Here is a 26,543-nt window from a genome sequence, read left to right as displayed (position 1 = left end):
AGCCTTTTTACACAAGGCCATAAATATGTCACTGCACAAACCTGTTGTTTCTTATTTGTGTTGATCACATCACATCATATCCTCTGCTCACCGGTTGTCGTTGAGCAAATGGGAGGAAGAGATTGTCAGCTCTTCTTCCCATTGCCCCGATTAACATGCTTGATATGAGTGTGACATTTGAGATTTTCCATTCTAAATTAAATTTAATAAATCAATGTAAATCAAAGATAATTAATAAGTTTTACTTTTTATTTCTTTTTTTTTAAATTTTATTGCGTTTTCACTACAGTTCATAAAATAAGCAGAAGTCTAAATTTTCTAGGTTAAACAATGAAATATACCAGACATTAAATGGATTGCTCAACGAAGATAACTTATCATTTATCTATGTGATGGTTTATGGCCATGTACACACCTTCAGTATTTTTCGCGTTTTTTCGCTATAAAAACGTGATAAAAACGCGAAAAAAACGCTTACATATGCCGCCTATTATTTACAGTGTATTCCGCATTTCTTGTGCAAATGTTGCATTTTTTTCCGCGAAAAAATCGCATCGCGGAAAAAAAAGCAATATGTTCATTAAAAATGCGGAATTGCGGGGATTCCGCACACCTAGGAGTCCATTGATCTGCTTACTTCCCGCACGGAGCTGTGCACACCATGCGGGAAGTAAGCGGATCATGTGCGGTTGGTACCCAGGGTGGAGGAGAGGAGACTCTCCTCCACGCACTGGGCACCATATAATTGGTCAAAAAAAAAAGAATTAAAATAAAAAATAGTCCTATACTCACCCTCGATGTCTTCCCGCTTCTCCGCTGCACGCTGCCACTTCGGTTCCTATAGCTGGTGTGCGGTGAAGGACCTGCCGATGACGTCGCCGTCTTGTGATTGGTCGTGAGCGGTCATGTGACCGCTCACGTGACCGCGACGTCATGGAAGGTCCTGCGCGCACACACCAGCTATAGGAAGAGGAACGGACGTCGCTGAGGAGATGTCTGGGTGAGTATAAGCATTTTTTTATTTTTTTATTATTTTTAAACATTCTATCTTTTACTATAGATGCGGCATAGGCAGCCTCTATAGTAAAAAGCTACAGATCGCTTGGAAAACTTTAGCATTCTGCAAGCTAATTACGCTTGCAGAATGCTTAAAAAACCGCGAAAAAAACGGGAAAAAAACGCAAAAAAAAAAATGCGGATTTCTAGCAGAAAATTTCCGGTTTTCTTCAGGAAATTTCGGCAAGAAATCCGGACGTGTGCACGTACCCTATAACTTACAGATCTGTAGAGGGTCTGTCCACTGGGACCTACACTGATAGGAAGAAGAGGGCACTTGTATCCCCATTACAACCGCCATCATGCTGCATCTTCACTATATAGACCAGGCCTTGGAGGTCACTGCTTTATTTTGAATTCTGTAGCAGATGGGTAACCAGTAGTGTTGAGCATTCCGATACCGCAAGTATCGGGTATCGGCCGATATTTGCGGTATCAGAATTCCGATACCGAGTTCCGATATTTTTGCGATATCGGGAATCGGTATCGGGATGCATATTCATGTGTAAAATAAAGAATAAAAATAAAAAATAGGGATATACTCACCCCTCCGGCGGCCCCTGGACCTTAGTGCTGTAACCGGCAGCCTCCGTTCCTAAGAATGAGCACGTGAAGGACCTTCGATGACATTGCGGCTTGTGATTGATCGCGTGAGCGGTCACATGAGAGGTGAGTATATCCCTATTTTTTATTTTTATTCTTTATTTTACACATGAATATGGATCCCAGGGCCTGAAGGAGAGTTTCCTCTCCTTCAGACCCTGGGAACCATCCAGGATACCTTCCGATACTTGGTGTCCCATTGACCTGTATTGGTATCGGGTATCGGTATCGGCAATATCCGATATTTTTCGGATATCAGCCGATACTATCCGATACCGATACTTTCAAATATCGGAAGGTATCGCTCAACACTAGTCATAATGTTGCAATGTCACAACACGCGCCTTGTTGGCACTGTCACAGAGATGCCCAAGGCCTGTTCTTGGCCAGAAGTCCAATAAAGAAAAGGCACCGGAGATGCGGTGTGTAATGAAGAAGAGGCATGAAGGACAGAATGGCAGGTAGTGGGCAGCAAGGGCGGCCAAAAATTGGTGAGTATTACATTTTTTCTCTTTTTTTCATCTTACATTTATTCCGTACTAAAGTCTAATGAGACCCCAGTGCAATAAAGGGAAATTCAATTCACAGTGAATGACTTTGCTGCAAATCAAATTTCCAAGTAAAATGATTTGGTCAATTTGAATTTTGCCAGATGTGCTCATCTCCAGAGTTGAGTGAATTTCCTCGGGTCCACTCTTATTTGGCAAGCTATAGCGCTTGCCAAATAAGCTGCTGAGGAAACCCTGCTTCCAGGATCGCTCCGGCCGATCAGCTGATGCATGTGCCCACAGCTGTGTGACAGTCACGACACATGCATGGAGAGCCCAAACAGGCTCTCTATGCATGTGTCATAGCTGTGACACAGCAGCGACACATGCAGCTGCAGCGCCGATCAACTGATCGGCCAGCGCAATACAGGAAGCCGGGTTCCCTGTGCAGCTTATTTGGCATGCGCTATAGCTTGCTGAATAAGAGGGAACCCGAGCAAATTCGCTCAACTCTACTCATCTCTAATATTAAGCAGATGATCTAGTAAAAGTTAAAACCAATAAAATACTTTACACTTGCCCCTCACTTATGCTTGCCTTCACAGAACCCTTTCTACTAGCTTCATTAAGCATCGGTGTCACGGATCCTACTCCGTGGTGTCACTTATTCGTCACGTGCCCGCTCTCAGCACGTGACTTGGGTTGTGCCTGCAAGGTGTATTCTATCTCCCCACTCAATGGGAACATAAATCACACACCGACCCAGGCCACACACCGAATACACGGGCGATGAGTCCCGGAAATATTAGTACTAATAATGTCTACCACTCATAAGGCTCACACACCTTAGGCTATGGATTCTTTTAGAACATTCAAAGTTCAACTTGTTAAAGTTTTATACTTTAATACACAAAGGTTCAGTGCTTACAGTAAGAAAAGGTATAAAAATATGATAAGAAAAAGACATACAACTTATGCAAAACAGTATAAAAATGAACAGCAGAAACTTTCTGCTCCCTGAGGGGGGTGAATGGAGTTGGTGGATCACATCAGCGTCTCATGCTGCCCTCACATGTGTACACAATTCTCTGTATACAGCCCTAATTTATAGCTTTGGTCTGGAGGTCAGGTTTCTAGATCAGTCCCTCAGGTTAATATCATAATTGCTTGTTTTTTGATTGGTCCCTGGCCGCGCCCCAATGAATATATTATTTTAGCTTGAGATTCTTTGGGTAAGGGTACTGTCACACAGTGCCATTTTGATCGCTACAACGGTACGATTCGTGACGTTCTAGCGATATCGTTACGATATCGCAGTGTCTGACACGCAGCAGCGATCAGGGACCCTGCTGAGAATCGTACGTCGTAGCAGATCGTTTGGAACTTTCTTTCGTCGCTTGATCACCCGCTGACATCGCTGGATCGTTGTGTGTGACAGCGATCCAGCGATGTGTTCGCTTGTAACCAGGGTAAACATCGGGTAACTAAGCGCAGGGCCGCGCTTAGTAACCCGATGTTTACCGTGGTTACCAGCATAAACGTAAAAAAAACAAACAGTACATACTCACATTCCGGTGTCTGTCCTCCGGCGTCTCAGCTTCTCTGCACTGTGAGCGCCGGCCAGCCAGAAAGCGAGCAAAGCGGTGACGTCTGACGTCACCGCTGTGCTTTCCGGCCGCTGTGCTTACACAGTGCAGAGAAGCTGAGACGCCGGGGGACAGACACCGGAATGTAAGTATGTACTGTTTGGTTTTTTTACGTTTACGCTGGTAACCAGGGTAAACATCGGGTTACTAACCGCGGCCCTGCGCTTAGTAACCCGATGTTTACCCTGGTTACCCGGGGACTTCGGCATCGCTCCAGCGCCGTGATTGCAACGTGTGACCGCAGTCTACAACGCTGGAGCGATAATCATACGATCGCTGCGACGTCACGGATCGTGCCGTCGTAGCGATCAAAATGGCACTGTGTGACAGTACCCTAAGGGCCCCTTCACACTGTGCAATCAAAGTCTGAACGAGCGTTCGATTTGTGACGTTTATCCGTCCTCGTTCCGAGGTTGCAAAGTGTGACATGGCGTTACGATCTGCGACGCAGCCCAGCATCGTACGATGTGAAAGAAAGAGCAGAACTTTCTTTCGTCGTAAATGTCTCGCTGTGGCGGTCGAAATCGTAGTATGTGACGGCGGTCATACGAGCTCGTAATGCGACTACGTGGGTTGGGCTTCCGCATACCTGTCTCCTGATTGGGCGTGACGTTTTAGCACGCCCATGCTGGTAATACGTCACGCTCGGAGTCGTAGGACTATGGCGGTGTGAAGGGTAGCGTACGATTGCGACGCGTGACGTTCACATCGCAACTACGTCAGAAAAAGCGTTAACATCGTAGAGTGTGACCGCTGGCTACGAGCTCGTACTGCGATGTCGAATATGACGCAAATGCGTCGTAATCGTAGCAGAATCGACCAGTGTGAAGGGGCCCTAAGAGTTCTCACAGAGATACTATCAGGCCATAATTAACATATCTCTTCCAAGAGCTAGGAGGTGTAAAATGTTACCTTTCTTCTTGGCTTCCAGTAGGACCCCCTGGTGAGATTGAAGACAGAAGGCTTCTTGTCCCAGGAAAATACATATTAACACCTGGGTGCGACATGCAGCTATTCAAGACAAATGTTACATTATTGCCAGCGGCACAAAAAATCTATACATAGTCCACTGCACACATATACTGTATATATATACACATATTTCACCACACCTCCCTCCTTAAGAACATGCGTGGAGGTTGACTTACGGGTCAGCTCTCGAGCATGTATCTGGTTCTGCCCCACCTTGTCGAGATAGGCCATCAGCATTGCCATGATCGACTCCCTTCTTATGATGAATTGTGAAATCGTATTGCTGTAATATCAGACTCCATCTAAGCAATTTCCCTTTGTCCCCAACTACTCTGTTGAGCCCACTCAATGGGTTATGATCTGTGATCATGGTGAAGTTGCACCCATAGAGGTACGGTTGCAGCTTCTGCAGAGCCCACACAATTGCCAAACATTCCTTTTCAATGGTGGCATAAGCCACTTCTCTGGGCAGGGGCACCTGCCAATATCCCCTACTTAGGACCATGATGGTGAGGTACGATGCTTCAACTAGCTGCTCTAACAGCTCATCTATCCTTGGCATGGGGTAGACCTCACATTTAGTCAGTAGATTTAATTTCTTGAAGTCTACACAGAACCAGGTAGTATGGTCCTTTTTTGGGACAAGAACCACAGGCAAGGCCAAGGCTCTCTGGGATTTTTGTATCACCTTGAGGTTCAGCATCTCCTCTACCTGTTCCCTCATGTGTGCCTTCACCTCTGCTGACACACGGTATGCAGACTGCCTTACTGCATCCTCTCAGGCTCCCATGTGAAGACTTCGGTGAACTCGCTGAGCGCCACCATCAGCTCCGACCTCTGACTGTGAGATAGCTCAGGGTTAAACTCTGCTGACTCCAGGGACTCCATGTACTGAGTCCCAACCCCCACATCTAGCAACAGATCAGCCTCCCCTTCTTCAGGCAGGCTACAGACAGGTAAGACACAGGTCTCCCTGTCATGATGAGCCTTCAGCATATTCACATGAAATACTTTCTGACGCTTTGCATGCTCATCTAGTGTCACCACATAATTAACATCATTCGGCCGCTTATGTACAGTATATGGTCCCTCCCATGCGGCCTGCAATTTATTCTGTATCACAGGGACCAACACCCAAACCGTCTGTCCCTCCTCGTAGGCCCTCAGTCTGGCATTACAGTCGTACCAGACCTTCTGGTTGATTTGGGCCTGGGTCATATTCTCATGGGCCAGGTTGCTCAGTTTTTGCATTCTCTCTCTGAGCCGCAGTACATATTCGACCACTGAGATTCCAGTAGTTCTGGGGTCGTCCTCCCAACAGTCCTTAATCAAATCAAGTGGCCCCCTGACCCTCCTCCCATAAACCAGTTCAAAGGGGGAGAATCCAGTAGACACCTGGGGTACCTCTCTGTAGGCAAACAACAGATGGGGGAGGTACCGCTCCCAGTCTCTCCCTTCAGTCTCCACCAGCATTTTGAGCATTTGCTTTAATGTTCTGTTAAAACGCTCGCAGAGTCCGTTGGTTTGGGGATGATAGGCACTGTCCACAAAATGCTGCACTTTCATTCTTTCACACAGGCTTTCCATCAGATCGGACACGAACTGGGTTCCCTGATCGATCAACATTTCCCTGGGGAAACCCACACGAGAGAACACAGTCAGTAAAGCATCCGCCACTTTGTCGGCTCGGATGGAGGACAGTGCCACAGCTTCCGGGTATCGCATAGCATAGTCCACCACTGTGAGGATGTACTTTTTGCCAGAGCTGCTAGGGATTGTAAGTGACCCTATGATATCCACAGCCACTCACTGGAAAGGTTAATCGATCACAGGCAGTGGTATCAATGGAGCTTTCTGTATATTCTGGACTTTCCAACTCTCTGACAAACTACACATGATCGGCAGTAATTGGCAATATCTGTCCCCATCTTGGGCCAATAGAAGTTATGTGTCAGGCGCGCTTTAGTCTTTTGTATTCCAAGGTGTCTGGCTAAAGGAATTTCATGGGCAATTCTCAATAATTGTTCCTTAAATGGATAAGGGACGATCAGCCGCCGTTCATAGTCCCAAGATTCTGTAGTATCCGTGGGGGTAGTCTCTGTATACAGTCTGCCCTGGTCCCAGTATTATTATTATTATTTATTTATATAGCACCATTGGTTCCATGGTGCTGTACATGAGAAGGGGTTACATACAAGTTACAGATATCACTTACAGTAAACAAACTAACAATGACAGACTGATACAGAGGGGCGAGGACCCTGCCCTTGCGGGCTTACATTCTACAGGATTATGGGGAAGGAGACAGTAGGTTGGGGGTTGCAGGAGCTCCAGTGTTGGTGAGGCGGTAGCTTCGGTAGTGATGAGGAGGCAGCGGGGTCAGTGCAGGCTGTAGGCTTTCCTGAAGAGATGAGTTTTCAGGTTCCGTCTGAAGGATCCGACTGTGGTTGATAGTCGGACGTGTTGGGGCAGAGAGTTCCAGAGGATGGGGGATATTCGGGAGAAGTCTTGGAGGCGAGAGAGTATACTCTCTCTTTGTCAGAAGCAGCAGGGGGTCAGTCTGCAAGACATCTGAGCTCCTCCAGACTAACATCTGTCTGCAGGGCCTCCTGGAAGCTCTGACGGTCAGCCTGCAGGCCCTGGCCTAGTGTGACTGCCAGGCGCTGGTATGAAGCTGAGTCTTCAGTGTCTGTTATCAGGGACCTTGGTGGGTCTGCCATGTATGGAGGCTCTGGGACCACAGTATGGGCCTCCTGTCCTGGCAGTTCTGTCTGAGACTCATCCTCTAATCTCTGAGTCTGAGCCGCAGCCTGACTCCGGGTCACAGCTGCCACATATTTACAGTCCTGTGCATTGGGACATTTTCCCTCCTCGCACAGGATCGCAGGTGGGTCTCTTTCTTCCACCTTCTCTGTATCATTTACTTCCAAGGGAGGAATAGAGTGGGACACCATCCTCCCCAGGTCCGCACCTAGCAACACATTGGTGGGAATAGCCTCTGATACTCCCACTTCTCTCAATCTTTTCCCTGCTCCCCAGTCCAGGTACACAAGGGCCATGGGCACTGCAGGGTTGACCCCTCCAATCCCGGTTATAGACATAGTCTTTCCTGGTATGATATTGGTAGGGGTTATCATGGCTGGACACACCAGGTTCACCTCTGCCCCAGTGTCTCTGAGACCAATGGTGACTTTACTGCCAACAGTGACAGATTGACAGTTCTCATTAGCCATTGCATCGGAGCCGGCCACAAAGAGGACAGATGCTGGGGACACAGATGGACTTGTGGTTGTAGTTGGGCATTTCTCCCTATCAGGGCAGACAGCGCTAACATGTCCTACTTTGTTGCAGGAGAAGCACCGGCGTGCATCGCCTAGAGAATGTCTATTCCCCGGGACCCCAGAGAAGGTGGGCTTGGACAGCACTGGTGATCGGCCGGCAGAGGGAGAAGGGTCCCCGTGTGGCTTACCTCCCCTCCAGCTAAATCCCAATGGCTTCCGCACCTCAGGCATCCTGTTAGCCACATAGCAGTCTGCAATCTTTGCAGCCTGATCCGCAGTTTGTGGCTCCCGATCACACACAAATTGTTGAACATCCATGGAGCACGTGAAGAAATTGATCCTTGACCATAAGATCCGTTATGACCTCAAAAATGTTAATAGAAAGTCCCCTGATCCATTGGTGGAACATAGTCCTCAAGGTGCTCACGACATCTGCATAGCTGTCAGTTGATCCATGTTGGAGGTTCCGGAACTTTCTCCGATACACTTCTGATGTTAGGTTGTATTTCCTGATCAGGGTCTCTTTTATGGCCTCATAGTTACCATATAGCTTAGGTGGAAGGTCAGCAAAAACTTCCAGGGCTTTGCCTCTCAACCCTTGGGTTAGATACTGCGTCCATTGATCATGGGGTGGATGGTATTGCCTGCCGGTTTTTTCAAACCCCCAAAGGAAAGTATCTAAGTCCGTATCCTTTTCCATCACAGGGAAGTTTTCCAGACGTGGTTTCCTTGGATTTATGTCCTGGGAGGGGGTTAGCTGAGGACTGATACCCCTCTCTGTTTGAGCCATCTGAAGCTGGAAAGCTCTCTCCTCCCAGCGTTCTGCAGCCTCTCTCTCCTCCCGGCATTCTGCAGCCTCTCTTTCAGCCTGTTGGTCCTGGCGTTCTGCAGCCTCTCTCTCAGCCTGTCAGTGCTGTAGAATAAGCTGCATGCGCAGATTGGGATCACTTGTTCCCAGCCGTTGTAAGTCCATTTTCAAAGTACAGTCCATAGGCTCCTCAGCACTGGCATTGCTGGCATTTCTATCAGGTGTCTCTGGTGCAAGAGCTGGCATCTCTGGGTCTCTCTGAGGTGGGCTCTCTCCTTACCCAGATATTTCAGCACTTTGCTATATGTCCTGCTCGACCAAGGCGCATATCAGCAGCTCCCCGGATCTGTCGGCCGTCTCTTTTCCTCTCTGCTCACAGAGGCCGGTCAGAGCCTCTTTGCTCTGCTTCTTGTACTGGGCTGCTATATCGATGAACAGCCTTTGCCATATAAAAGATAGAAAAGAAAAACTGGGAGGGGAAAGTGTTTGCAAGTATGTCTAAGTAAGCACTGAGTTGAACCTTGTAGAACTGGTTCACTCCTCGCATAGATACCAATTCTTTAGTACAGGGAATAATTGACTAAACCATGCACTAATACTCTAATAGAAATAATTCTATCCCACCGCTCGCCACCAATTGTCACTGATCCTTTCTCTGTGGTGTAACTAATTCGTCATGTGCCCACTCTCAGCACGTGACTTGGGTTGTGCCTGCAAGGGTTAATCTATCTCCCCACTCTCAGTCCAGCATTCAACCTCTGTCCTATGCTGTAATGGGAGCATAATTCACACACCGACCCAGGCCACACACCCGCTCATACACGCTGCCACCACTCACCGAATAAACGGGCAATGAGTCCCAGAAATATTAGTACTAATAATGTCTACCACTCATAAGACTCACACACCTTATGCTATGGATTCTTTTAGAGCATTCAAGGTTCAACTTGTTAAAGTTTTATGCTTTAGTACAAAAAGGTTCAGTGCTTACAATAAGAAAAAGGTATAAAAATATGATAATAAAAAGACACACATCTTATGCAAAACAGTATAAAAATAAACAGGAGAAACTTACAGAAATCATCTAACTGGCAGTTTGCTTTCTGCTCCCTGAGGGGGGGGTGAATGGTGTTGGTGGAACACATCAGCGTCTCAGGCTGCCCTCACATGTGCACACAATTCTCTGTATACAGCCCTAATTTATAGCTTTGGTCTGGAGGTCAGGTTTCTAGACCAACCCCTCAGGTTAATATCATAATTGCTTGTTTTTGGATTGGACCATGGCCGCACCTCCAATGAATATATTATTTTCTCTTGAGATCCTTTGGGTAAAGGCCCCGTCTCACATAGCGAGATCGCTAGCGAGATCGCTGCTGAGTCACAAGTTTTGTGACGCAACAGCGACCTCAGTAGCGATCTCGCTATGTGTGACACGTACCAGCGACCAGGCCCCTGCTGCGAGATCGCTGGCCGTGTTGGAATGGCCTGGACCTTTTTTTGGTCGTTAAGGTCCCGCTGACATCGCTGAATCGGTGTGTGTGATCCAGCGATGTCTTCACTGGTAACCAGGGTAAACATCGGGTTACTAAGCGCAGGGCCGCGCTTAGTAACCCGATGTTTACCCTGGTTACCAGCGTAAATGTAAAAAAAACCAAACAGTACATACTCACCATCTGATGTCCGTCAGGTCCCTTGCCGTCTGCTTCCTGCTGTGACTGACTGCCAGCCAGAAAGTGAGAGCACAGCACAGCAGTGACGTCACCGCTGCGCTCTGCTCTCACTGTACGGCGGCACTCAGTCAGAGCAGGAAGCAGACGACAAGGGACCTGACGGACATCAGATGGTGAGTATGTACTGTTTGTTTCTTTGGTAACCAGGGTAAACATCGGGTTACTAAGCACGGCCCTGCGCTTAGTAACCCGATGTTTACCCTGGTTACCCGGGTGCTGCAGGGGGACTTCGGCATCGTTGAGGACAGTTTCAACGATGCCGAAGTCGTTCCCCTGATCGTTGGTCGCTGGAGAGAGCGGTCTGTGTGACAGCTCCCCAGCGACCACACAACGACTTACCAACGATCACGGCCAGGTCGTATCGCTGGTCGTGATTGTTGGTAAATCGCTATGTGAGACGGGGCCTTAAGAGTTCTCACAGAGATACTATCAGGCCGTAATTAACATCTCTCTTCCAAGAGCTAGGAGGTGTTAAATGTTACCTTTCTTCCTGGATTCCAGCAGGACCCCCTGGTGAGATTGGAGACAGAAGTCTACTTGTCCCAGGAAAATACATATTAACACCTGGGTGCGACATGCAGCTTTACAAGATATATGTTACATTATTGCCAGTGACACAAAAAATCTAAACATAGTCCACTGCACACACACACATATATATATGTTGTGAATTTGGATTCTGGGCTCCCCCGGTGGCCGCTTGTGGAATTGGACTTGTCATCCTCTTTCCTGTTTCACCTGATTCCATCAGTAGTGGGTGTCGCTATTTAAGCTCATTTCTCTGGTGGTTTCTTGCCGGTCAACAATGTTATCTGATGCCTCTCAGTGCTTGTTCCTGCTTCTAGACAACTACTAGATAAGTTGGACTTTTGTCCATGTTTTGTTTTGCCTATTTGTTCCAGTTCACAGCTGAAGTTTTGTTACTGTGTCTGGAAAGCTCTCGTTGATCAGGGATTGCTACTCTGGCGTTATGAGTTAATGCCAGAGTTTAAGGTAATCTCTGGATGGTGTTTTGTTAGTGTTTTTCTGCTGACCATGAAAGTATACTATCTGTCTTCTGCTATCTAGTAAGCGGACCTCAAATTTGCTAAGACTATTTTCCTGCTGCGTTTGTTGTTTCATCTGAACTCACCGTCATTATATGTGGGGGGCTACTGTCTTCTTTGGAATATTTCTCTAGAGGTGAGCCAGGTCTTATATTTCCCTCTGCTAGCTATTTAGGTCTTAGGCCAGAGCTGGGCATCTAGCGATAAATAGGAAATGCTACCTGGCTATTTCTAGTTGCGCGGCAGGCTTAGTTCATGGTCAGTATAGTTCCATCTTCCGAGAGCTTGTCCCTCTATAGGCTTGCTATGATCTCTGCCTGCAGAGATCATGATAGTTTGACCGGCCAATAAAGTGTTAAAGACCCAGGTTGAGAAAGGAGAGTTATAAGAAGTCTGCTGGAATTTTTTTTTTTTTTTTTTTTCCTCCAGTCTGCCTTGCTGCAGTCTTTTTTCTCTCTCTCCTCCTAATCTCTGTATGCTCTGTGTGCACCTGACAATAATGGATCTCCAGAGTGTAACTGCGGGTTTGAATAATCTCATCACGAAAGTACAAAATTTACAAGATTTTGTGGTACATACTCCGGTATCTGAGCCGAGAATTCCTTTGCCGGAGTTCTTCACAGGGAATAGAGCTAGCTTCCAGAATTTCCGAAATAATTGTAGGCTTTATTTGTCCCTGAGGTCTCGTTCAGCTGAAGACCCTGCTCAGCAGGTTAGGATTGTGATTTCCTTGCTCAGGGGTGACCCTCAAGATTGGGCCTTCTCATTGCCAGCAGGGGATCCTGCGTTACGCGATGTGGATGCGTTTTTTCTGGCCTTGGGCTTGCTTTATGAGGAACCTCATTTGGAACTTCAGGCAGAAAAAACTTTGATGGCACTATCTCAGGGGCAAGACGAAGCTGAAGTTTTCTGCCAAAAATTCCGTAAATGGTCTGTGCTTACTCAGTGGAATGAGTGCGCCTTGGCGGCAACTTTCAGAGAAGGTCTCTCTGATGCCGTTAAGGATGTTATGGTGGGGTTCCCTTTGCCTGCAGGTCTGAATGAGTCCATGACAATGGCTATTCAGATTGATAGGCGTCTGCGGGAGCGCAAACCGGTGCACCATCTGGCGGTGTCTATGGAAAAGACGCCAGAAAGTATGCAGTGTGATAGAATTCTGTCCAGGAGCGAGCGACAGAATTTTAGACGGAAGAATGGATTGTGTTTCTATTGTGGGGATTCTACTCATGTTATATCGGCATGCTCTAGGCGTACAAAGAAGCTTGATAAGTCTGTTTCCATTGGCACCATTCAGTCTAAGTTTATTTTGTCTGTAACCCTGATTTGCTCTTTGTCATCCATTGCCACGGACGCCTATGTTGACTCTGGCGCCGCTCTGAGTCTTATGGATTGGTCCTTTGCCAATCGTTGTGGTTTTGATTTAGAGCCTTTGGAGACTCTTATTCCTCTGAAGGGGATTGACTCCACCCCATTGGCTAATAATAAACCACAATACTGGACACAAGTAACCATGCGTATCAATCCGGATCACCAGGAGATTATTCGTTTCCTGGTGCTGTATAATTTACATGACGATTTGGTGCTGGGATTGCCATGGTTGCAGTCTCACAACCCAGTCTTGGACTGGAGAGCAATGTCTGTGTTGAGCTGGGGATGTAAGGGTATTCATGGGGACGTACCTTTGGTTTCTATTTCGTCGTCCATTCCCTCTGAAGTCCCTGAGTTCCTCTCTGATTATCAAGACGTCTTTGACGAACCCAAGCTTGGGTCGTTACCTCCGCACCGTGAGTGCGATTGTGCCATAGATTTGATACCGGGTTGTAAATATCCAAAGGGTCGTTTGTTTAATTTGTCTGTGCCGGAACATGCTGCTATGCGGGAATATATAAAGGAGTCTTTGGAAAAGGGACATATTCGTCCATCTTCTTCTCCCTTGGGAGCTGGGTTTTTCTTTGTCTCAAAAAAAGACGGCTCTTTGAGACCATGTATTGATTATCGGCTTCTGAATAAGATCACTGTTAAGTATCAATACCCATTGCCATTGCTTACTGATTTGTTTGCTCGTATAGAGGGTGCTAAGTGGTTCTCTAAAATTGATCTTCGTGGGGCGTATAATTTGGTGCGGATCAGGCAGGGGGATGAGTGGAAGACCGCATTTAATACGCCCGAGGGCCACTTTGAGTATTTGGTCATGCCTTTTGGTCTTTCTAATGCCCCTTCAGTTTTCCAGTCTTTTATGCATGATATTTTCCGCGATTTTCTGGATAAATTTATGATAATATATCTGGATGATATTCTGATTTTTTCTGATGACTGGGACTCTCATGTCCAGCAGGTCAGGAGAGTTTTTCAGGTTCTGCGGTCTAATTCTTTATGTGTGAAGGGGTCTAAGTGCGTTTTTGGGGTCCAGAAAATTTCCTTTTTGGGGTATATTTTTTCTCCCTCTTCCATTGAGATGGATCCCGTCAAGGTGCAAGCTATTTGTGACTGGACTCAGCCCTCCTCTCTTAAGGGTCTTCAGAGATTTTTGGGCTTTGCCAACTTTTACCGCCGATTTATTGCTGGTTTTTCGGATGTCGTTAAACCACTGACTGATTTGACCAGACAAGGCGCTGATGTTGCTAATTGGTCCCCTCATGCTGTAGAGGCCTTTCAGGAGCTTAAGCGCCGTTTTGCCTCTGCCCCTGTGTTGCGTCAGCCTGATGTGAATCTGCCTTTTCAGGTTGAGGTTGACGCTTCGGAGATCGGAGCTGGGGCAGTGTTGTCGCAGAAAGGTTCCGACTGCTCCGTCATTAGGCCTTGTGCCTTCTTTTCTCGCAAATTTTCGCCCGCAGAGCGGAATTATGATGTTGGGAATCGGGAGCTTTTGGCCATGAAGTGGGCGTTTGAGGAGTGGCGCCATTGGCTCGAGGGGGCTAGGCATCAGGTGGTGGTATTGACTGACCACAAAAATTTGATTTATCTTGAGACTGCCAGACGCCTGAATCCTAGACAGGCGCGCTGGTCTTTATTTTTTTCTCGCTTTAATTTTGTGGTGTCATACCTACCGGGTTCTAAGAATGTTAAGGCAGATGCCCTTTCTAGGAGTTTTGACCCGGACTCTCCTGGTAATTCTGAACCCACAGGTATCCTTAGGGAGGGAGTAATTTTGTCGGCCGTTTCTCCTGATCTGCGGCGGTCCTTGCAAGAGTTTCAGGCGGATAGACCGGATCGTTGTCCGCCTGATAGACTGTTTGTTCCGGATGATTGGACCAGCAGAGTCATCTCTGAGGTACATTCTTCTGCATTGGCAGGTCATCCCGGAATTTTTGGTACCAGGGATTTGGTGGCAAGATCCTTCTGGTGGCCTTCTCTGTCACGAGATGTGCGAGTCTTTGTGCAGTCATGTGACGTTTGTGCTCGGGCCAAGTCTTGTAGTTCTCGGGCTAGCGGACTGCTGTTGCCCTTGCCTATTCCTAAGAGGCCTTGGACACACATCTCGATGGATTTTATTTCAGATCTGCCTGTTTCCCAGAAGATGTCTGTCATCTGGGTGGTCTGTGACCGTTTCTCTAAAATGGTCCATTTGGTTCCTCTGCCCAAGTTGCCTTCTTCTTCTGAGTTGGTTCCTCTGTTTTTTCAGAATGTTGTCCGATTGCACGGTATTCCTGAGAATATTGTTTCTGACAGAGGTACCCAATTTGTGTCTAGATTTTGGCGGGCATTCTGTGCTAGGATGGGCATAGATTTGTCTTTTTCATCTGCTTTTCACCCTCAGACTAATGGCCAGACCGAGCGGACTAATCAGACCCTTGAGACATATCTGAGGTGTTTTGTCTCTGCTGACCAGGATGATTGGGTTGCTTTTTTGCCATTGGCAGAGTTCGCCCTCAATAATCGGGCCAGTTCTTCCACCTTGGTGTCCCCGTTTTTCTGTAATTCGGGGTTTCACCCTCGATTTTCCTCCGGTCAGGTGGAATCCTCGGATTGTCCTGGAGTGGATGCGGTGGTGGAGAGATTGCATCACATCTGGGGGCAGGTTATGGACAATTTGAAGTTGTCCCAGGAGAAGACTCAGCGTTTTGCCAACCGTCATCGTCGTGTTGGTTCTCGGCTTTGTGTTGGAGATTTAGTGTGGTTGTCTTCTCGTTTTGTCCCTATGAGGGTCTCTTCTCCTAAGTTTAAACCTCGGTTCATCGGCCCTTATAGAATATTGGAGATTCTTAATCCTGTTTCTTTCCGTTTGGACCTCCCTGCGTCCTTTTCCATTCATAACGTTTTTCATCGGTCGTTATTGCGCAGGTATGAGGTACCTGTTGTACCTTCAGTTGAGCCTCCTGCTCCGGTGTTGGTTGAGGGTGAGTTGGAGTACGTTGTGGAGAAAATTTTGGACTCTCGTGTTTCCAGACGGAAACTCCAGTATCTGGTCAACTGGAAGGGTTACGGCCAGGAGGATAATTCTTGGGTCAATGCATCTGATGTTCATGCTTCTGATCTTGTTCGTGCCTTCCATAGGGCTCATCCTGGTCGCCCTGGTGGATCTGGTGAGGGTTCGGTGCCCCCTCCTTGAGGGGGGGGTACTGTTGTGAATTTGGATTCTGGGCTCCCCCGGTGGCCGCTTGTGGAATTGGACTTGTCATCCTCTTTCCTGTTTCACCTGATTCCATCAGTAGTGGGTGTCGCTATTTAAGCTCATTTCTCTGGTGGTTTCTTGCCGGTCAACAATGTTATCTGATGCCTCTCAGTGCTTGTTCCTGCTTCTAGACAACTACTAGATAAGTTGGACTTTTGTCCATGTTTTGTTTTGCCTATTTGTTCCAGTTCACAGCTGAAGTTTTGTTACTGTGTCTGGAAAGCTCTCGTTGATCAGGGATTGCTACTCTGGCGTTATGAGTTAATGCCAGAGTTTAAGGTAATCTCTGGATGGTGTTTTGTTAGTGTTTTTCTGCTGACCATGAAAGTATACTATCTGTCTTCTGCTATCTAGTAAGCGGACCTCAAATTTGCTAAGACTATTTTCCTGCTGCGTTTGTTGTTTCATCTGAACTCACCGTCATTATATGTGGGGGGCTACTGTCTTCTTTGGAATATTTCTCTAGAGGTGAGCCAGGTCTTATATTTCCCTCTGCTAGCTATTTAGGTCTTAGGCCAGAGCTGGGCATCTAGCGATAAATAGGAAATGCTACCTGGCTATTTCTAGTTGCGCGGCAGGCTTAGTTCATGGTCAGTATAGTTCCATCTTCCGAGAGCTTGTCCCTCTATAGGCTTGCTATGATCTCTGCCTGCAGAGATCATGACATATATATATATATATATATATATATATATATATATATATATATATATATATATATATATATACACACATATTACCCAACAATTGGCTTTGCTCCAGCCCTGGTCTCCATTTCACTCTTTGCCAGTGCTTCGGATGCCAATGCACATGCTGACATCATAATGCCATAGCATGTTTCGCCCCATCCAGTCACAGGGGGTGGAGGAGGTCATGATGTTGTAAAGTGCAACTTAGCCTAGTTCACATCAAAAGCCCTGAGGAGACATGATGCCTAAGAATTCTAGTAAATGGCTGAAAGGGCACCGTGGTGGCAGAAACCAGTTAGTGGCTAGGTGAGCATGATTTTTGATTTTTTGATTATTGATTTTATTGTATTTTGATCCATCCATAGGCCAAACAAACCCAGCAAAATGGTGGCTGGCTGAGTTAATGCACACACATTGAATTCCCAAAAATTTGGATTTAGTAGAATCTGCAAATTTTGGAGAATTCTAAATGAAGTTTCTCATCCTTGGAAGATGACTTGTAAGTTTTGGAAAGTGTCATTCTCCAGAATCTGTACAAGTGAGGAAGATGATTAGCTTATTAAAAATTTGCCTTAATTTTGGATTACTATAGATAAGAAGAGCGGACTGCCCTGTGGGAAATGACAGCAGTGCCATTGCACATGTCCAGTATTCTTCACTTCCATCAGCAAATGTTTCTAGAGCAAAACAGATTGCAGAAATATTAACCAATGTATATAAGATGAGAAGACCGGTCATCGTCTGGACTGCCGTTTGATAATCCTTCACTTTTGTGTTGGCTAACGTCCCGCTATTTTTCCTTATCTGGCAGTTGTACCATCTGAGGAACCAAGCGCTGGTAAAAGTCATCGCTATGGTTAGAATAAAGGGCAGACAATTGAGAATCAGGATGATACCTGTAAATTTCACTCTTCGGCTTCTCTTTTCTTCCATTGTTTCGACATTCATAGTTGAGTTTTTTCCGTTTGAGTTTTGAAAAGATAAAAGTGTTGATAGAAAGCTTCCCGAAACAGACACAATCTCCACCATCAATATCAACCTCCAGACAATGGCACTAATTCTATTCCTAATCTTCATGACAACTCCAGGTCGGGAAGGTATGATCTTCATGAAGTAGAAGAAGCCGAGAGTTCCATTGAGCCATGCAGTGGATGTAATGGTGTACAAGCTCATGGCGGAGATGAAGTAAAACACAAAACTATTGCTGTAGAAATACGGCCATAAGTTGCTGGTGAGGAGGTATGCCGACATGACTATGGTGTACAACAGATTGGTGATATTCAGAGAAATCAAGATCCTGTTCAGTGTAGCAAAATTTTGCTTTTGAAATCCAGTAAAAGAAAGACAAGTGATTATGAAGATACTGGAGGACAGGCCGGTAATGGTCTCCAGAAGAAGAATGATAGGAAAAATCTCCATGTTAGAAATATGGATATAAGGAATTTTATACCATACGTTATAGACCTTAGAACGTTCAGACTTCTAAGGATGTATCTTCACTAGTTGTTCTGATGTAGGCTATAATGACTTTTCAGACCATACCTGCTCCTTTTTGATATTTTGCTTATGTAGAATATTCTGATCTTCAACTCCAAACCTCAGGACAAACTACCTAAAAAGCGAAGTATAAAGATGAAGATATCTGGATGATGCTCCTGCTCCAGATCTGAGGAAAACGCAGTCCTGGGTTAGAGGTTGATGTGTCCTCCAACCAAATTAATAGTCAAATGATAACACTTCATGATGTATGACTGGTATTAGCTTTCTGATATTTTCGTAAATGCATACTCTGCAGATACAGGATTCAGTAACCATTTCATTGCTGTACGTTGAACTACTGTTCTCTTTCAGATGTTTAGCCATTATTTCCTCTGTGTTTTCCATCATTTCAGAGCAAAGTTCAGATGCCGTTTTTTGGAAGTCACATTTTTTTAAATTTTTTTTTAAACAGTTACTAACTGGAATCTCATTATCAAAAATTATGGCATCATAACAAATTAAAATTGTAAAAAGGATGAACACAAAATGATTATCTAATTTTTTTTTTTTACGTAGAATCTGATAACGTTATTTGGAATTAATCCCATTTGTCCTGCTATGAAAATACTCTGTAATTCATTAATGATATAATATTGGTCTCTTACCTGTTTTCTTTGGTTTGGTCACTGGATGGTGCTGAAGATGGTCAGTGACGACCACACTGGTGACCGAACAGGAAAAGACGAGGATAGCTTTTTGTAATCTTTGGACTTATGTTTATTATTCTATATTAATACATTATTCTGCTTTTATACATAATCAAATGAATGCAATGATAATCACTATGCATTGGAATTGCTTGAAGTTTGCAAGTCCCTAAGAATTTGAACAATTTTCAATTCAAGTTGTTTGATTCCCCAAAAGATTGCTTGCTGCCTTACACATTGCAGAAGATTGCATCAACCACGGAAGGCTGACTTGACCTCAGGCGTGACCATATAAGTTTGATCAGTGATATGGTGTAGCTTCAATTACAACTACACATTGTATTTTCTATTTTTAATGCGCTAGAAAGCAAAAGCAAGGCAGCACAATAGTTTTTAAAGAAAAAAATTCCGAAATTAGCGTCACAAGTAGTGTTGGTTTGTCTTATGCGACTGTACTAAGTTTTTGGATTTTTTGTCAAGAGGGAAATACTGTTTTTGTTCCCTAAAATCCAGACATTTATCTTTGCCTTCTTCAGAAAGTGTGCATGTCATCAGACCAAGACAGTTCCTGGTTGCAGGTGCTGGCAGTTTGGATCTGTACCTACCTAGAATATCTTCTTTTGCCAAGTTTAGGAAAATAGTCGCATTTTGTTGAAAAAAAAATAAACATTTTACCGTACATGACTGTTTTTGCGCACCTGTTTTACTAATTTACTACCAATTTAATATCCACACATGACATATCTATATTGTGGCCTGCTGCCACATTTTGATCTCTGTGCATTGTCCTAATGGCACAGTATTTTTTTATGGGAATTATGAATAATTGGGATTGAAAGATTGTCAAAAGTTAATTATATTGTTTTACAAATTGTATGAAAAAAAGAAAAAACGGCAATGGAAATTGATTTCAGTGGTTGAGGTTGTGTAAAAGAAAAAACAACAACATCTAACATCTAACAATATGATAGTTACCAACAGAAGAAGCACTGCCACTACCACTGGCCATCCGGGCAGAAGTTCAACCAAACCCAGGCCAATCTTAGCCTATTATTGGGGAGGGAGTGGAGGGGATTATTGTATACATAGCACAGTCACAGTAAAATGATGTTACCTCTGACAGTGACACCTTCAGTGTGAGTGTTTTCTTCAGAATGGTCTCCCCAGTCACAGAGAACTAAGAGGGATAAGTTTTGGACCATTTTTTAATTAAAAAGAAAACATGAAAATTCTGCCTGTGTTCTGTGCTATTAAACGGCATCTTATTTACCACCCATTATTATCTGCCTCTATGGTGAAGTCATTGGACATTACCAAGATTATTTTCCCTTTAAAGAGTTTAAACGGGGTTTGATACAGTCCCTGGAGACCTCAGAGCATTATACATCTTTCAGAGCAATTGGAGTATCCCGGATTTGCAGCAAATTTATTCACCGTGAACAGAATTTTGGGAAAAAAATTACTGAACTTAACAAATTCAAATTTGAAAACATTTCTTCATCTCTATGTACTACAATTATTTTACCTGCATTTATCATTTTTGTAACATTTGTTAAATAAGTAACATTTTTGTTACTTTTGTAACATGCGATCCAGAAAAACATAAGAACCCGACGCCATGTATACATGTTTCAGGAAATTCGCACATGGACACAGTTTTCTTTTTCTTCATACATAGTTCTTCCCTTTTTACTGATTTTTTTACTGATTTTATTTAATAATAAAATTATATTTGTGTTTTTCTTTTTTGTTCTTGATGTATGAATTGCATCCTTCATCGCATGTGATTGTTTTTTCAATCCCCTTTTTTGAAATTTTTTATGTATTTAACCACATGTATGTTTATCAATTGTTTTTAACTGTGGTTTGTTAGGTGTCAAGTTCCAGCCTCTGCACAGGGGGAATCTCGAACCATCTCTGCTGCGGTCTCCCATTCTTCTTCAGCCACAGTGGAGTCTTCGGTCCCAGCATCTGGCTCAAGCTGATACTGTGCGACTGGTTACTACTGCCCTTCCAGGCTCTGCCTTTGTAGCCTGCACTGATCAGCAGCGAGCAGGTCTTTCTTGGACTACATCCTGCTTTTTCCATACTGAGCATGCCCACAGGACGACCTCCCATTGGAGGTCGGGGTCACATGCTCAGGTCCTGTTGCTCCTATTGGACCAATCTGGAAGGTCCCGTAGCACTGCTGCTATAAAAGGCTAGTGTATACTTGAAAATGTGTGTGTGTAGATGTGTGACTGTCGCTCTTTAATCATCCCCCTTCCTAGTGTTGTTGACTGTTCGCGAAAGGTGGATGCTTGCTATCTAGCACCTGACAGTGCTACCTGCACCTAGCACACGATACAGTGTCTGTTTGCACTGACCACCAGTGCGGCGCCATGTGCTTGTAGAGTGCTTTCCTGACCCAAGTCTGGGTGGTTAGTGGCGTCCGCCAGAGCGGCACTGCACGCACTCTTGTGCATTTAATTATTGTTTCTCTTGTACTCTGACATCCCAGTAGTGGTGTCGAGCGCAAGAGGTCTAGAGGAACTCTTTCTCTGAGTCTTGGGGCAGAGTTCTGTGACTCTTTGCTTGCGCTCTTTGTGCGGTACCGCGGCCCTGTGACACAACAGGGTTCGCTTCTTTCATACCGGGTGAAGCTAACCCGTGTGTGTATCCACATTATACCGCCATATAGTCCGTCATTACTCAGCAGCAGGTTCCATCTCTGCACGGTGGACCCCGGGCTGTGAACGCACCTTATACCATCTTACTAATTATTTGGTGTGTTCTGCTAGCCCTAACATTGTTATCCTGAGGAAGGAGTCGTTGTGACTCTGAAATGCGTTAGCATTAATGGACCAGTCCTTCATTTTATTCCTGTGATTGTCCTGAGTGAGGAGTTGGAATGACTCTGAAACGTGTTTGCATTACACCACCATTCCTTCATTTTTTCTGTGACTATCTTTGATATTCAGCAGGGCAGGATCTTCCATCTCTCCTGGTATAATTTGTACACGATTCTGTGGAAGCTGAATTGGTAGTTTGTCCGGGTAAGTTACTTGGTTTAGATAAACTCTCCCTCTTCTATAGGTGAAGACGTTTGTTGTCTGGACTGTCAGGAGTTTATTTGTGAGATATTTTTCCCGTTGTATGTTTTTTATTTGCTCTTATACGTCTTGTGCGCACACTGCAGTTTGCATTGACACCACCGATGAGCTATCTGATGACATTTGATATGGCGGATCTGCTAGAATTTGGTCATGAATTCGATTTCCATCGCATTTTCATGACATTTATTCTCTAAAACTCAAATGCGCATTACTGACTGCTATGGAGTATTTCCAGAACACAAAGCAAAATAAACATAGGCTAAAACGAAACTACGGTATATCAACACATCGAGCTTCCACAATTCTCCATGACAAAATCAACTCGTATTGTACATTTTGCAATTTTTGTCATTTTTTTCATTTTTTTTTTTTATTAATTTCATTTACCAAAAATTGAGTTGCTACATTATTTTTCTACTTTTCACAAGGTATACATTTCATTGAAGCTGTAATGAGGCAATATGTCTGCAATAAGCCAAATTATCTCATATGGCTACATAATAATCAATGGTCGACAACTCGTATCTCAGAAGACCCCATAACAACCTTTAATGACAACAGTCTGATGGCAGAAAACATCGAAATCTATATATATAATTGTCTAAGGGGTACTTCTATCTTTCTGTCTTTCTGTCGGCAACTTCCGTCACGGAAATCCAGCATCGCTGATTGGTCGCGCCAGCTGCCTGTCATGGCTGCCGCGACCAATCAGCGACAGCCACAGTCTGATTAGTCCCTCCTACTCCCCCGCAGTCAGTGCCCGGCGCCCGCTCCATACTCCCCGTAGTCAGTGCCCGGCGCCCGCTCCATACTCCCCGCAGTCAGTGCCCGGCACCCGCTCCATACTCCCTGTAGTCAGTGCCCGGCGCTCGCTCCATACTCCCCGCAGTCAGTGCCCGGCGCCCGCTCCATACTCCCCACAGTCAGTGCCCGGCGCCCTCTCCATACTCCCCGTAGTCAGTGCTCGGCGCCCGCTCCATACTCCCTGCAGTCAGTGCCCGGCGCCCGCTCCATACTCCCCGCAGTCAGTGCCCGGCGCCCGCTCCATACTCCCCTCACCGCTCACACAGGGTTAATCTCAGCAGTAACGTACCGCGCTATGCCGCGGGTAACGTTACCGCTACTATTAACCCTGTGTGTCCCCAACTTTTTACTATTGATGCTGCCTATGCATCATCAATAGTAAAAAAATCTAATGTTAAAAATAATAATTAAAAAAAAACCTGCTATACTCACCCTCCGTAGTGCGACAATGCGCTCACGCCTTCCGCCAGCTTCCGGTCCCAGAGATGCATTGCGAAATTACCGAGAAGACTGAAGAGGTCTCGCGAGTGGAACGGAAGATGGCGGCAGCCACGCGCCCATCGCCAGAACGCCGTTGGATCCCAGGGGGTGAGTATGTAACTATTTTTTATTTTAATTCTTTTTTTTTAACAGGGATATGGTGCCCACACAGATAAATACTGCGTGGGCTGTGTTATATACTACGTGGCTGCTATATACTACGTGGGCAGTACTATATACTACATGGCTGCTATATACTACGTGGGCAGTACTATATACTACATGGCTGCTATATACTACGTGGCCAGTACTATATACTACATGGCTGCTATATACTACGTGGCTGCTATATACTACATGGCCAGTGTTACATACTATGTGGCCTGTGTTTTGTACTGCGTGGGCTGTGCTATATATTGCGTGGCCTGTGTTATATACTACGTTGCCTGTGTTATATTCTACGTGGCTGCTATATACTGCGTGGCCTGTGTTAAATAGTACGTGGGCTATGTTATATACTGTTTGGGCTGTGTTATATATTGTGTGGCCTGTATTAACGCATCGGGTATTCTACAATATGTATGTATGTATATAGCAGCCACATACTACACTCACCGGCCACTTTATTAGGTACACCATGCTAGTAACGGGTTGGACCCCCTTTTGCCTTCAGAACTGCCTCAATTCTTCGTGGCATAGATTCAACAAGGTGCTGGAAGCATTCCTCAGAGATTTTGGTCCATATTGACATGATGGCATCACACAGTTGCCGCAGATTTGTCGGCTGCACATCCCAAAGATGCTCCATACAAGGCAGGATGGATCCATGCTTTCATGTTGTTTACGCCAAATTCTGACCCTACCATCCGAATGTCGCAGCAGAAATCGAGACTCATCAGACCAAGCAACGTTTTTCCAATCTTCTACTGTCCAATTTCGATGAGCTTGTACAAATTGTAGCCTCAGTTTCCTGTTCTTAGCTGAAAGGAGTGGTACCCGGTGTGGTCTTCTGCTGCTGTAGCCCATCTGCCTCAAAGTTCGACGCACTGTGCGTTCAGAGATGCTCTTAGGCCTACCTTGGTTGTAACGGGTGGCGATTTGAGTCACTGTTGCCTTTCTATCAGCTCGAACCAGTCTGCCCATTCTCCTCTGACCTCTGGCATCAACAAGGCATTTCCGCCCACAGAACTGCCGCTCACTGGATTTTTTTTCTTTTTCGGACCATTCTCTGTAAACCCTAGAGATGGTTGTGCGTGAAAATCCCAGTAGATCAGCAGTTTCTGAAATACTCAGACCAGCCCTTCTGGCACCAACAACCATGCCACGTTCAAAGGCACTCAAATCACCTTTCTTCCCCATACTGATGCTCGGTTTGAACTGCAGGAGATTGTCTTGACCATGTCTACATGCCTAAATGCACTGAGTTGCCGCCATGTGATTGGCTGATTAGAAATTAAGTATTAACAAGAAGTTGGACAGGTGTACCTAATAAAGTGGCCAGTGAGTGTATATAGCACAGGCCACATACTATTTGTCTGCTATATACTACATGGCTCCTATATACTATGTGGCCTGTGCTATATACTATGTGGCTGCTATATACATACATATTCTAGAATACCCAATGCATTAGAATCGGGCCACCATCTAGTATTTTATAAAATGCCAGGCATAACTTGGAATTACCGAGTATTAGTACCGATGATATTGCTAGAGATGTGCAGATGGAAATCCACACAGTGATCCAGTAACAAATGCTGAAATTATTGGAGGAAAACAATGTAGTCATCAAGGCATATGTCATATAAAACACAATGTAGATGAGAAGAAGCGATGCTACAGTCCGGGCAGCTCTCCGATGAGTCCTTATCCGAGAATACTCTTCACTGGACATGGTCTTCTTCATCCGATAAGAGTGTTTACAAAGAGACCAAACTATACAGTCTGTGGAAACTACAACAATGAACAAAGAAGAAGAGCTACTAAATCCAAGAGCAAACGTATAGTACATGTTGTTAATCTGGAAGGGGCAGGTTTGATTGCATGTTGTGAAGTTGAATGGTAAGACCACTATGAAGGACCACAGCACGGGGGAAGCGCTGAAGAAAGCCACAACGCCAGAAAACACAATGAGGCACAGAACTGCCGCATCAATTGTTGTCTTGAGTTTGACAAGATAGGAAGACTTAAAATGAATAATCTTAGCAAAAAAGTAAAGACAAAGCCAGGCAGTGAGCCATGAGCTGGAGAGGGTTAGGAATATCATTGAAGCAAAAACTATTGTAAAGTATAACCCACTAACAAGAACTGTGGCCAAAGAGATATAAAGAAAATGTAATTTCCAAAACTGTAGGTCAGTCCAGAATTGGAGATGCTGAGGGCCACCAGGATCTGATATACAGGATTGAGGTTTCTACCTTTCAACCAGTCCCGGATATTCACAGTTACTATAAAGCCACTCGTTAGTACAGAGACAGTAACTAATATGATGACTATTGATAGGTAGAACCCCAGAAGATTCAGGTTATAGAGGCTATCCATGAAGTCTAATAAGCTCGATGTAATGAAGATGTTGTTGACTTTCGCTTCCTCCAGTTTCAGTTTTTGTGTCTGAGCCATGAACACAACAAACTCCAGATATTCAGTTCAAAGAAACATTGTGTAAGGTCCTTGGTGTAGAAGTTTGAATAGATACAAACATATGTCCCTCCTTCATTACATTACAGTTTGTTTAACCAATATGATAGACTGAAACAGGGCCAGGGCAATATATTTAGGTGCCGTGGTCAGATGAGGCCAATGGCACCCCAAATGGGCCAGAAGGGAAGGCAACAGAACCCCTAATCCATGCCACCCCCGATGGGTTAGGTTACATGCTCTGATGACCACTTCTACTAATATTGTTATTTTTTTCACCAGAAAATACCAGTGAAAGTAAAATAGTAGTGTACTTTAGGGGCCGGCTTAAAATGGGGTGCAATTTTACAATTAAATAAACATATTGTTTGCAGACCATTTATATGATACCATAAACACTTAGTGAAATC

The 26,543-nt window shown here is 45.0% G+C and overlaps 1 protein-coding gene across 1 annotated transcript; it reads right to left on the bottom strand.

Moving 5' to 3' along the window:
* Nucleotides 1-17,447: 17,447 nt before the first annotated feature.
* On the bottom strand, nucleotides 17,448-18,350 carry LOC143785198 (taste receptor type 2 member 39-like). The gene has a single exon (XM_077273911.1). The coding sequence runs from the start codon at nucleotides 18,348-18,350 to the stop codon at nucleotides 17,448-17,450; it is 903 nt and encodes a 300-aa protein (XP_077130026.1).
* Nucleotides 18,351-26,543: the final 8,193 nt, after the last annotated feature.

The sequence above is a fragment of the Ranitomeya variabilis genome, chromosome 7 (genome assembly GCF_051348905.1).
Source record: "Ranitomeya variabilis isolate aRanVar5 chromosome 7, aRanVar5.hap1, whole genome shotgun sequence".
NCBI lineage: Eukaryota > Metazoa > Chordata > Amphibia > Anura > Dendrobatidae > Ranitomeya > Ranitomeya variabilis.
This window is presented reverse-complemented; position numbering and strand designations above follow the sequence as displayed.